At 39.3% G+C, this 14,388-nt stretch overlaps 1 protein-coding gene across 3 annotated transcripts in view; it reads right to left on the bottom strand.

The window, feature by feature from the left end:
- The window catches only part of rngtt (RNA guanylyltransferase and 5'-phosphatase), a 111,026-nt gene that overhangs the window by 31,158 nt on the left and 65,480 nt on the right, over positions 1-14,388 (bottom strand). For all 3 annotated transcript variants that reach the window (XM_037750819.1, XM_037750820.1, XM_037750821.1), the window contains one exon: positions 5,691-5,759. In XM_037750819.1, the coding sequence (XP_037606747.1) occupies positions 5,691-5,759 (69 nt within the window). The remainder of the gene's footprint in view (positions 1-5,690; positions 5,760-14,388) is intronic.

The raw sequence follows: 14,388 nt of genomic DNA, 5'->3' as shown, positions 1-14,388 counted from the left end.
CGTAAACAAGGAGTTTAATTGTTTAATGTAGATGCTGTAATAAAAAAAGTGAAGCCAGACAGTGTTGCATAATAGCTTCTTTTGTAAAGTCACATCAGATGGCCGACTATTTGCATCATCATTTAGTCACATTGGATTTGCCAGCTTCTCCGACCCGGCCCATTTGTTTGAGCGACTGTGCAGACGGGAACCAGCTGCTGACCTTCAAGAGTTTGGGAGAGATTTCCTTCTGTCAGATGCACGAAACTGCCGCAAAGCATCTTAATGAACGGTGATTTGATCACAGATTGACGAATCAGACTGAGCAGCTTTAATGGGACACATGGAAGATCTCTGTCTATGGTGGTAATTTCTAAAATGAGCTGTGTGTCATACACGGCCTTGCAGTGCTGTGAAAGGACTTGCATCCAATTCAAAAGGCGAGAATTATATAAAGAGCGGTGGAAAAAAAAAACACCTGCCAACAGAATGGACTTGTCTGAAAGACGACCTGTCGATGTAATCAGTTTTATTACTGACAGAACATTTGCACATTGTACCAGCTGATTCTATTCCTGCTTGTTGAACAGCAATCATTTCAAAAAGCCACTGCCAAAACAAATCACAAACCGTGGTTAAAAGTGTATTTCTAATGCATGACTGGGACGAGGACGAGCAATTCCCTCAGCCGGTTCGATAAATGCCACATTCATCCTCACGCCCAGAGGGCCACACGGTGCTTTCAATACCTTTCTCCGACCCCGTTGCTTGTGATCCATCAAATTCACTGAAGCTACAGAAGGTAATAAATTAATGCTTGGCTGCATCAACCCCAGTGCTCTAAATCCAAAAAACATGTTCCGGTCAGGGTTGTGTATAATTTGGAAATTCAATACAATCTCCTAAAAATATTCTCAAAAGCATCTCTTGTATAATGTGCAGCTAAAAAAAAGAAGCCAATGATCGTACCCTATTTTTACATAATTCATTTATCTTCCAGCAAACATACTGTACATTAAGGCTTTGTATTGTTAAGAATCTGGCGATACGATACGTATCATGATACAAGGATTACGATTTAATATATTGAGATATTTTAAAATCCAATTTTAGGAAAACTGTCATAGCATAAAGACACACCACCACTTGAGTAAAAAAGTCACACTACTAACATCATCACACATGAATGCAGTTGGATTCATTAGATCCACAAGAGGCTCAGCTTTACAGTGATACCCAATTTATGTAATTCCAAGACTGTTAAGGGACCCCAGTATGCAGAAATATTCAGATACACCACTTTTAGAATAGGTGAAAATAACACATTTATACTGCGTGCATAATGTTTTTGCCCCAGACTGCATGTGATTTTCATGAAGTGGTCTGTAAAGGGGAGACTCGTGGGTACCCATATTGAACCCATTTTCATTCACACATCTTAATTTGTAGCATTATTTAGCCTTCTTAGCGACATGGAAGTATGACATGGTTGGTACCAATGGATTCCTCAGGTTTTCTAGTTTCACATACCAGTACTTTCAATCTAACTTTAAAAAGCCTGCAATAACCTCCGGGTCCGCCGGATTTTTAACAGGTTAATTAAAAATCGATACAGCATTTGGAGAAATTGCAAAACATAATATCGTGATACTCGTGTGTATTTATATTTTCTTACACCCCTACTGTACAATATTTCTCCTACAGTTTTATAAAGTAGAAATCAACTGTGGAAACAAAAGGACTAAATCTAATTAGCATCCCCTCTTGTCTCTACACACCAATCACATCAATCAACGAGCAAAATCCAATTTTGACAACCAAATGTATGAAAAACAGAAAGTGGAAAGATTATACAAGAAACAAAACGGAGTGGCGGAAAATGCAAGCACCTGCAAAAATAAGACATCTATGTTGCCGTATTGATCAAGACAGCGACGTATAAATCAACCAGCCTCGGAGAGTCGTCTGCTGCTCGGAGATGCACATCATCTCTGCTCGTGTTGTGGCGGAGAGAAAATGCAGCTGTGTAAACTTCCCTCCTCCAAATTTAATTTCCAGCTCTCCTGAGAACTGTTGCTACCTGACGGCCACAGCTATACACTAATTACTTCACAAATCACAGAGATAGAGAGCAAACACTGAAAATGCTCAGCAGCAACAAGAAGAAGAAGAGGGGGAAACACAGTTAATGATATTAGTTTTCTTTTGCTTTTAAACAACTAAGAATTATCTTACGTGCTGATGTGACACCAGCATTCTCAAATACTAATATTAACCACACAATATGTAATTTCTGCTGCTGCTCTCAATCAAAACAATAACAAAAGGAGTAGTTTGATGAAGTCGTGAAGTAGCGTGGGATCATGGGAGTTGGCGCCGATGAAAATCTATCTGACGTGACTCAGGCACAAATCATGTTCTTGGACGAGGTAATGTATAAAAGATATGTCATTTCAAGTTATGTCATTTCATTCTCACGAAATACCCGCATGTAACCAAACATTAATTTGCTAACTCACCATTAGATTATTCGACTGCCCTACAGCTAATGTTACTGTAACGTTCGCTACCGTTATGTGGCGAATTTCAATGTGGGTTAGCCCAGCGCTGTGAACCGTCAAAACAATCATACTAAAAAATAACTTAATGAGCGTGTTGAACGTTGTTGTAACATCATAACATTACCGTCCATATTAGCTTGGTAGCTGCAGAAAACAGCGACGAATAGTCATGCTCTATCACGGGTGTCTAAAAAAAAACTATTAACAATAGGGGCGGCTAGCTACAGAGCTAGACCGCCGGTTTCCTTCCTCGCTCTCTGACGTATCATTCGGTGTTTCCCCGGAAATAATAGGAACTAGAAGGGGCAACGTGGATGTGTCGTCATTGACAGGCGACAAAATTAAACTACCATTAATAAAATTGAGGATTTCTCTGGGTTTGAACATTGTTGGAAACATTTGGGATACTATAAGTACACTACTAATAATATATATATAACATACAGGAAGGTAGTCATTTTTAGACGACAATTTAATTTCCCCAAGGCCAGTAACGTTTATATCATTGACAAGCATTTTCATTATAACACAATTATATTATACCACCAGAGACATGTTATGTCCCTGTTTAGTTGTTGTCCTGAATAATCGCTTCATGAGCCTCATAAATTTTGATCTCTCTACATAGATCCGAGGCATGGTGAAATAGGTTTTTACTGCTCTAATTCTGATGTAAATCTATATAATGAATTCAATGAATTGTATACAGCTACGCTGAGAGAAACACAGCCTCCATATGGAACTCCCTAAAAGGGAAATCTTCATAATTAGAATTTCACCTGCTTATTACCTCCCATGGAAATTAGCTAAATTAAAAGGGTTTTTAGCAGTTTTGGTAATCATCGCTGACACTCGGGGAGAAACTAGGCAAGGATGAAAATATAAGCAGTAATTCACCAAAGTTGCATAAGGGAGAAAATCTCTACATTGCTATCTGTGGATTCAAATGCATGTTGTGCTTATAATCCCACTCCGAACCAAAATAAAGGTCCAAATATCTGATGTAACATCTCTGATTGGACTGTGGCCAGAGACATAATAGGCTTTAAGTGCACCACAGCTGTTGTTAGACCCTGTTGATTATATATACCTTTGACTGAAGCGATGTTCAACATGTCCAGGGTCAAAACAAATGAGAAGCAGGTGTCCAGACACAAAATGTTAACACCCATTATCCGTGTGAGTGAGTGCTCTCCAGTTCTTTGTCATGCAAATCAGCTGGAAAATCATTTTACTGCTTTTGTTGCTATAAAATCAGACACTCTGGTGTAAAAAATAATGTCAGTGTATATTTGAAATGTTCTCCCATGGCAGAGAACTTAACACCACGAGCTCGGAGGAAAAATGTTCACAATTACCTTTATTTACAGTGCAGTAATGTTCAGCTTTAATAGTGAAATTGGATGCTGATAAATGTCCTTTTTTTGGTATTTGGTATTCTTGTTGTGTTTGACTTTTTATGCGTTTCTGCTCTTTTCCTTGTAAAGCACTTTTTGCTTCTGATAAGTGCTATAAAAATAAACTATCATTATTAGTTTTAATTAAAAACATGATCTCCTAATGGCCCCATTTGTTAAATTAGGAACAGTGTGTAACATTTTTGGGGGATCAATTAGCAGAAATGGAATATAATATTCATAGCTAAGTTTTCATTAGTGTATAATCACCTGAAACTAACAATTATCGTGTTTTCGTTACCTTAGAATGAGCCCTTCATATCTACATAGGGAGCGGGTCCTCTTCACAGTAGCCCATAACGGACAAACTAAACACTGGCTCTAGAAGGCCACCGTAGTTCTCCGACACGCTTGTGAAACTGCGGTAAGATGAGCTGCAGAGTGTAAAACCGTGGTACTGCCAGCCGCCGTAAAGTATTATTCTTATGGTAAGGATATCCTCTGAGATAGGTGAACGGCGTTACCATGGCTTTGAAATCAGCGGCTCACGTTACCACAGTCTTGGAAAGGGAGGAGTGAGCGGAGGGGTACTCAGTTGGTTGCAATCTGCAAACACACCACTAGATGTCGCCAAATCCTACACACTCTACCTTTAAAAACATACTGTATGTCAGCATGAGATTACTGCACCTGAGATTTTAAAGACGCAAAGCAAGTAAACAATAAAATCAGGCAGATGCTTCACAAAATAGAGTTAAAAGTGCAGTGTGTAGAATTTGGCGGTATCTGGCGGCGAGGTTGCAGATGGCAACCAACGGAAGCTTCTCCCGTGTGTCAAGTGTGACTACGGTGACAGGTGGTCCAATCTAGAGCGAGTGTTTGGTTTTTCCGTTCTGGGCTACTGTGGAAACATGGCGGCCAGCTCCGTGAAGAGGACCCGCTCCGTATATAGATATAAACAGCTCATTCTAAGGTACCGAAAACACAACAATGCTTATTATCAGGTGATTATACTCTAAAGAAAACATACGTATTAATATTATATTCCATTTCTGCCATCAGATCCCCCTAATTGTTACACACCGGCCCTTTAAGGACAGAATTTTGATACAGATTGAAATAACATAAACAGTTGATACTGGAAGAAGAACATGTCAAAACTGAGAATAATGTGCAAAAACTGTGATACTTTTCTCAAGAAGCAGGCACTATAGCTACCTGCAGCTTTATTCCACATCTGAAAATAATAATATTATCAAAACTACTTGTGCTCACATCTAGATTACAACCTGTCATATTCCTGCAAAAATGTTATGAGCGATAGGATATATTTTATATAATACACAGTGGAATGTCGGCCTACTTGTGTCCATCACAGGAGAAGAAATGAGGAATAGTTTTACGGTCAAAGATAAAAGTGATTTTCTGCTGTTCTAGCAACCAAGTAAATTGGTATTCTTCTTACCAAGGCCGTTCCCGTCGTAACACAAACTGCCATGCGTCTGTTTTACTGTTCAGCCTCTCACAGAGAGCCCTGTGTTTATGTGAATTTATGTAGGAGTGTGGTTTCCTTTACAATCACAGAGGGCAAGACGGATATAGAGAGTGACAAACGACGGGTGGTAGTGACAAGCTGTCCGATTCTTTGTTAGGAGCTCGGTGGAAGAAAAAGCTTCGACTGACAATCAACCTGTGGCGACGGGGCGACGGCTTTGAGAAGTGACAAGATTGTCATACATAGATGGAGGCTTACCCCGCACGGCTGGAAGATAAGCCCGTCGACTTCGTGGCTGACCTGGGACGTGAAGCTGCCTTCCAGTAGCTGAAAAATAGAGAAAAGAGGAGGACACAGTTTCAGTCAAGCAAAACAAAATAAATGGCAAGATTGGTAGCTGAAAGCTTTAGCTGGGAACACATGAAATAACATCGATTTATAAAGTCAAGTGTGGCTATCGAGTCTGCCAACAATGCCCTCGAAAACTCAGCCAAGTTTCAACACAACTGGGAGGCTTATACTGGAGAAATCCTGCAGAGTTATAAGCACAAGTCCGTGTTTTCATCCATCTAGCCTTGAAACTGAGCACTAATCTCTTTGATTGATAACGCATGACTGAGAGATCAATATGTGTAACTTGACAGCCCAGGTTGAGGACCAGAATAGCAACCAATCATTAAGATCCTGATGACTGGAAAGAGCGGATTTCATCTCTTCCATTAACACCAAGCAGCACAGCTGCTGTAGAAAAAAGGAACCATATTAGAGGAGGGATGCCCAGGAGACGTGGCAGAGCTACTGTACAACAAAAGCACATTTTCTACATCATGAAGCATATCAACAGCCATGGCAACGGCAGCAAGGAACATTAGAGGCACTAAAATAAGGCTGAATATACCAATCTGCATATGGACACAGATGAAGAGATTTCCCCAATTTAAGACTGCTTTCCTTTTTGACTCTTCTTTCATATAACTCCCTCTCTTCCTCCCAAACTGAAGGGTGCTAATTTACATTCCGGCGGCTTCACTCGAGGCGAAATACTTTGAGATTTTCATCTTTAGAATTCAAATCTCCACCACAGATGTAAAAAAAGGAAAGATAAGTAGAAGAGAGTAGAAGAGAATGGAGACCTTTTGATGCCACTGCAGTGTTTATTGATTTATATGAGCATGCTGCAAACATGGGTACTAATATTAATATTTTTTACTTTATTATTATTATTATTATTATTACTACTATTATTCAATGAATAAAAAATAAAATAATCCTTCTCATTCATAAGTTCTGACTCAGTAGAAGTGTGTGGTGGTGTTTGTATCTACAGAGACCCCGCCCTATGCCGATATTTTCTCTTTTCTTCTTATTTTGTTATGTTCGGGATGCTTCATGGCTTCAGCAATAACGTTTTATTTCTCTGAGTCACTGCTTTGTTCTCAACAACGCCGCTCCCTCTCTTCATTCACTCCATAGCTCGCTCGACCATCGCCGCTCTCTCTCTCTCCCTCGCTCATTCGTTGAGCTGCGGAGGAGAGGCCCACTTTGAATGTCGTGTGTTTACAAACAGCAACCGACAACGGTTACATATTATACCTTTAGGATACGTTTTTATTTTGAAAATCCCATTGCACGTCTGTTTCAGCATTTCCATCCAAGCGCATCTCCTACCTACAGAGCCCAGCAATAAAATTGTGAAATCATATTTTAGTTTCTTTTTGTGAGTTGATATGTTACAGATTGTGTTAAATGGGCATACGATATTGTCGCATATCGATCGCAGGCCCCTGAATCAAATCGAAATTGTATCGTGGCAGACTTTGTGATATCAGCAAATATCATATAATTGTCCAAAGAATCAATGTAATATTGTATTGTGATGAAACTTGTGACTTACACCCCTAATTATAAGCATGCTGAATTAGCTATTAGCAGTTCCTGTTTGCAGTGTACCCATGGATGTATATACGACCATCACTGGATTAGTTTGATAATGAAGAAAACTTAAAAACTTGACGATTCTCTGGCAAGTGATAAGGAGCGTCTTTTTTCTGTGATTTCTAAGAAGATTTATTGATGTTTATTCGCTAATGACATTGGAGATAGGGATATCCTCGTAAAGTGTAAGTCACACTGAATCTAAAAAATATGTCTGTGTTCAGATTTGACTTGAGTTACAACCCGGAGTGAAAATGTTGTTGCACTTCCACCTCACGCTGTATCTTCACCTCACATCTCTAAGAGACCTTCAATGAAATATATAAAAAATACAGCTGAATAATAGAAATAGATAAGCTGACATCACTGTTTGGGTTTAATTCCAAACACGGTGTAAAAGCAGAGAAGCAGAATTTGTACAATGTCAAGAATGTCTGTGCAGTCAAGCATGAATATGAAGACTCTGAGGCTTTTGTGTGCTCAGACGAGGTTAGCCGAGTGCCGCCGTCTGCAGTGATATTTGAAAACGCAGGGATCTGAAATGCAAGACCTTCAAATCAATGTTTTAAAAAGTGAACACCAGATGAAACTGAACCGTAAATTCAACCATGTCACTTTCACAAAAATAAAACTGTGAAAATAGTTTGATGTTGTGCTCTTTGTGATGGATGGTTATTTCCATACTGCACTGGCGTGAAGGGAAACCTGCTGCTGCTGCTTGGAAGGTAGGGAATCAATCTAAAAATGTATCATATGCCTTGGAAAATGTTCGGCTGTAATGTAATACCAAATCTAATATATGATTGCACATAACTACACAGAGCAGAATCGGTCAGCTTTTTAAAGGGTAGACGTTATCAGAGACTGCAGAATCACTGCTGACCATCAGTGCAAGTACTGCAAAAAAATCGCAATTCCTCTCTGTGAAATCTTGTCAAGTGATCTTTCCTATTCTGTACGTGCACGTAGATGGTAAATATATTTAGGCAAGGCAGGAAATGACCTTGATCGATAAAATAGAAAGCGTATGCATTAGTGCACTGCAGCGGATATCAGGTATCATATCCGAGCCATCAAGAGGAGGGAGGGAGGTACTGAAAGGTGGAACAACAACATGGTGCTCTGAGTGGCCTTTTATAACGTATTGTAAGTCGCCTCCTGTCTGAGTGATAGGAGACAATAAAATGAAATGATTAAATTTTAATTAACAACGTCTGGTTCTCTCTGTCCAGCTCTGACATTTCAATCGGAGGACATGGACTGTGTAAGTGGCTGTTGACTAGGAGATAGCACAGCGTCAGCTATCATCAGGAGCCAAGACGCATTCACTACGCAGGAGAGGACAGATCGTCGTCATCATCTGTCCTGGCGCTGCTCGGAGACAAACTAAATTATAACCTCAATCAGAAATACAGGAAAGCGTGTAATATAACATAATTAATACATTTGTACTTCATGCAGAGCTGGTAAACCATTTCATACCCAGCAGCACCGCAGGCTCTGCTGTGAAAGATGCCTTTCACACGTGAATTTTGTCCAGCATCTGCTGTGACATTTAACTACCGATGGTCTCTAGGGTTTATGAGAAATGGTCTTTATTCAACATCATTCAACATTTTTATTTACCATCCTTACGTATACATACTGTATGGGATGAACCACACGAAATACTGTTGAGTAACATTATGTTCCAAAGCTGGTTTTTGGACATTTGTGTCAGTACAAATGATAATAATCCGGTTTCCATCCAAATGCGGCACACATTTCCAGACAAAGCTTCAAAGGAAAATGCATATTACTGCACATTTCCATACACTTCTGTTATGCGACTATTAGTTGAGTGCATCAAAATAGAGCTAATTCTCCAGTTGGGTGCCATTAAACCATTGCAGAAAAAGAGGGCGTGACAAGAAGACTCAATTAAAAGAGTCAAAGCTCAAACAATGGAAAGCCAATAATGTATTTATTTGAGGAATGTTTTCGTCTCTTCAATGTAGCGGAGGCTTGAGTGACAAATAACATGCTTCATGTATGTCATGATTGGCTTCTGACATTTCCGCTTATATTTTTTTATGCATAAACTAAGGATGCACATACAAATGGGGATGAAAATGCACTTAAATGTGTTTATGAATATTATTCTTACTTCTCCGACTCACTTCGGCTCGTTTTAGCAGATATAATAGGTTTTGCGAACCGCGGCTCTGCAGCTGCAGAGCGCTGCTTTTGATAAAGAGAGAAATATCCTGTGTCTGCTATATTTATACCGCAGGATGAGTTCACCTTTCCACAAAACACTTTGATGCAAAAACATCACTACTTCTCAAAAGATGCGTCTCGGGGAAGTAAGTGAAGTCATCAGCCTCTCTGAGGAGCGCTGCATACATTTATCTACAGCCACAGAAAAACCGTTCGGCGTCGGCTCTATCTGCAAAGAAAGCAGAGCAACATCAGTGCTCTCCAGAATGATGAATGAGTCACAGCAGATCACACAAAGCTTGACAATCATGCTGACATGGAGAAGGCAGATAGCCAGACTAAAAAGAACTGGTGCCTTTATGAGGGAACGGCATGTAGGCGGCAAGATCTGGGAGTTCCATTTCAGTTCTCTTGCCATCTCTAGCACACCCACCCACCACCTTCGTCGAGCACAGTGAACCCTGGATGCAGGAGATGAGCAGAAAGAAGACTTCCACTCACACATCCTCCTACAGTTAGGAAGTTCCTCGGAGCGATAATGCAGAGAGGGGGCAGCGACCCCGGCTTTCATGGTAAACCTTTTCAGGAAGGAAACACAAAGTTGTGCGTGGTACAGTGGGGCTGTGTGGGCGGAGGCAAACAGCAAAGCCCCATTAAGAGATCGAGCTTTCACTGTACACTCCAGGGCCAGAGACGGGACAACGGAAGAGCCCGGGGGAGACAAATCAACCGCTAACATGCTACGCAATGTCTCTCCCCGAGAGAGAGAGAGAGAGAGAGAGAGAGAGAGAGAGAGAGAGAGAGAGAGAGAGAGAGTGTGGATGTCAGGGTGATGGAAGTCAGACCATTTTCCCCTCCAGTGTTTCACGTTTGGGCTCATTTCACAAAAGGGACACAATGATGAATGATATCCGGCTTGCTGTTCGCCAGATAGCACCGAAATGACATGAAGTACGCCATTCACCTTCCCTCTGATGTAGTCTGTCTTCCACACAGCGAAGGTTTATTTTTATTAGCCAGTCACACAGAAAAATCACTTGCCATAAATTCTAGTTGACCCTTAATCTTACCTCAATGAATAATAAATCAGAAACAGTAAGAACATAAAGATAATGCAAGTTAAAGGTCATAAAAGAAACATTGAATAAAACCGCAAAAACAACCCAGGGACACGTTCACAGTGACTGCATAATGTCACTTCTGATTTATGACAAACACAAAAGGGACCTTAAGCATCAACCTCTTGTTTCACCAGCGACAACGTGAAAAGCAAAAGTGGTAACAGCGACCACATTGTTTTGTGAAATTAGTCAGATCTGGAGACGCAACTAATGTTTATTTCTGATTATTATCAATTAAACTGATGATTATTTTCTTGGTTAATTGAATAATTTGGCCGTAAGAAATAATTAAAATTAAAAAATATTCATTATTATCATAGTTAGATTCAAATTAGGGCTGGGCAATATGACGATATATAAAGTCAAAACCATATAAAAATGTCTATCCTGTATATATTTTTTTTTGCTAAATTTCACTTAAAACTGTTAAAATCAGAACATTTTCAGCACTTTTCATTTGTTAAGTATTTAATCACACAGGAATATACAAAAATAGGCTTTACCATGTAGTTATTTTTATTATCAGAAAACATGCTATATCGTGATATATATTGTTATCGTGATATGAAATTACCTATATCGGGATAGAAGATTTTAGCTATATCACCCAGCACTGATTCAAATGTTTCGCTTCGTCTGACGAACAAAAGATATTCAATTTATAGTGATTAAAATCAGAGAAAAGCTGCCAATTTTCACTTCTGAGGAACTGAAACTGGAGAATATTTGGAATTTTTTCTTGAAAAATGACGTCAGCAATTTATTGATTATCAGAATTTTTGCTGATTCATTTTCTTTTGATCAACTAATTGACTGATCATTTAAGCTCTAGTCAGATCACAGACACTGAACTAGGAAAGATTTAATGATTTGATGCACATGAATGCATCCCAGAGAAACAAATGAACAAACACCTGGCCTGTTCCTATTATTTTGTGGAGCTGAGTTAGTAATTCTTTAAATAGAGTAAATTAGAGCTGCAACGATTAAGCAATTGTCAACTATTAAATTAATCTCCAACTATAATCGATTAATCGGTTTGAGTAATTTTTTAAGAAAACAAATGTCAACATGCTCTGATTCCAGCTTCTTAAATGTGAATATTTTCTGGTTCCTTTACTCCTCTATGACATTAGACTGAACATCTCTGAGGTGTGGACAAAACAAGACATTTGAGGACGTCATCTTGGGCTTTGGGAAACACTCTGTTTTTTTACCATTTTCAGACATTTTACAGACCAAACAACCATAGAAAATTAGTTTAATCGATAATGAAAATAATTGTAAATTGCACCCCAAGAAGTAATCATAGGCATCTGTATACCAGCGGCAAAACCAGGCTAATTAAGTAAGCAAGACTAATTTAGAGTGAAATATTGACCAATGTATCAACACTGGGCATTTACTACAGCCTCCAAGCAATTGCTTTGAGGTATTTTTATGGACATAAAGTCAATTTGTTTGTACCTTTTAACTGGATTTCTGTTTCCAAAGATTAACGGAAAGCTTCAGACTGTGTTGACTTCTTATGTTTTGCTGCAACAAAGCATCCCAGGAGGGCAAATCACAGTTTTGACCTTGACTTTGAATTTGAATGACCATTTCCCTGGTGTGATTTTGAATAACAGATTGTATGGGCTGGACTACAATTGTTCCACTGGAATACAAAATAAGCAGAAACGAGTTGAATGCAGAACAGGTTTCCTACTCATTTCTATTCAAGGTGTTGTCCATAGGGGGCTAACACACAGCAAACCAAGAGGCAGTCAAGGTTTTCTGTACAATCTCTTCCTTCAACAATGTACAATTAAGCCTCTGAGACCTGTTTAGGGGGAGACAGCAGGTCAGCAGTAGATGTCACATAGAGGTGGTGTACATCATCTGAAAACTGGGAACCTGGAGATTAATTGAGATGCAGCTCAGCACTGTGTGTCAAGTTATTCTAGTCATGAATTATAAATAAACATCAATTCAAATACATTTTGAAAGTATATAAGGGTTTAGAACATTATGATAGCAGTATATGATGCATGGATATCATGCTCTATTATGTCTCATAAGTTTTTGCAGCAATGTTTGGGTTGATACCAATTGTTACACAGATCCTGTGATAAATTTAACCATTTTTTACCGCTCGAGAATTGATCAAATTGATCAATAATCCCTCCAAAATACCACATTAAGACACCAAGACTTTGAGGAACACCATAGAAAAAAGCCATGCTGTGATTTGATTTCGTAAACTTTTGACATTTTGAGATTTCTGCAAGAATTGCATTTTTTTACACAACTTCTGTTGTGTAAACTTCTCAGAAACCCCCTTAATGTCAATCTAGCTAGGAAGCCATCCATCCTCTGAATGCTCTAGGTCTGTAGTTTGTGGCTGTAAAGTTTCATGAGGCTGTGATTATCCTAGAGGTCACCACAGGTCATTTTATACAGCAATGTCAAATTTTAAAAAATGATCTCACTACAATGAAATGGCTGCTATGGGGACTAACATCATCACACATGAATACAGTTGGGCTCACTGGGTCCACAAGAGCCTCAGCTTTACAGTGATACCCAATTTATGTAATTCTAAGACTGTTTAGGGACCCCTTTGAAAATGGCCGTGGCAGTTTTTCCTCGCCAAAATTTAGCATACGTTTAGAGCATTATTTAGTGTTCTTTCCGACAAGCTATGCCATGGTTATTATTATCAACGGATTCTGTATGTTTTCTAGTTTCATACGATATCTATCAGATACTCCAGACCTAAAACTGAACTTGCTCTGAAAGAGAGTGAAGTGGGTCGGGTCTCAGGGGGTTAACAAAACTAAATGAATGAATGTCGCCAGCATAAAAGGTGTAAAATACAGCAAAAATGTGCAATAATATCCTACTGTGAGTGAAGAATCCATTTCTGCAAACTAACTGATACACTGATTAGATTTTTCAGGTTGAATACAGTCTAAAAATCATATTATAAAACACTAACGTGATCAATAAAACCTCATTTTAACCAGCGGTTTTATGCTTTAAAGATGATTAAAGAACTGAGTATTTGGTATGCAGTAAATACAGAGCAAAAGCCTCAGAAGTATGTTTCTAAAAGTATTAAGCGATATGAGTCAACATGTATCATGTATGTCAAATATTTTTTCACCTTATGGTGTATTAATATGCAGGCAGGACAATGCAGCACGCTCTCATTTACAAAGCAATGCCGTGGCTCCTTCTCTGTGCGATATATTGGCAGCTTTTTCTTCAGCACACCTGAACTGATACGATATGCACTTTCCATTCCTGAAGCCTTTGTGTTTTCCTACGGTCTGCTCATCCTCGTTGCTCTGAGGAGGTTTAGGTTGCGGGGGCTGAATCAAAGGCGAAGAGGATGGATTGATATTCCAGTCAGACCGCGGGGCTGTGTTGCTTGAGGCTCCTTTCAAGCCTAATGCGAATGGCCCTCTGAAGCCAGTGTGCAGTTCCCTATTAAATGAAAAGCCCACATCAGAGTGCACGGGCAGGGCTGTTAAACCACTGGCTGGCCTGCAGTCAAACAAAGTTACAGTCTGAAGGAGTTTAACATCTTCAGATGATGGATATCGGTCGTTTCATAACGGAAACGATTACATTTTATATTTGCGGTGACAGGGAGAAGATGAACGGAGATATTAACATTTTAAGAATTAAACCAATAAGGGTATAAGACTAGAACT

Source organism: Sebastes umbrosus, chromosome 18 (genome assembly GCF_015220745.1).
Source record: "Sebastes umbrosus isolate fSebUmb1 chromosome 18, fSebUmb1.pri, whole genome shotgun sequence".
Lineage (NCBI taxonomy): Eukaryota > Metazoa > Chordata > Actinopteri > Perciformes > Sebastidae > Sebastes > Sebastes umbrosus.
The sequence above is the reverse complement of the archived record's forward strand: the minus strand, read 5'-3'. Positions and strand labels throughout refer to the sequence as shown.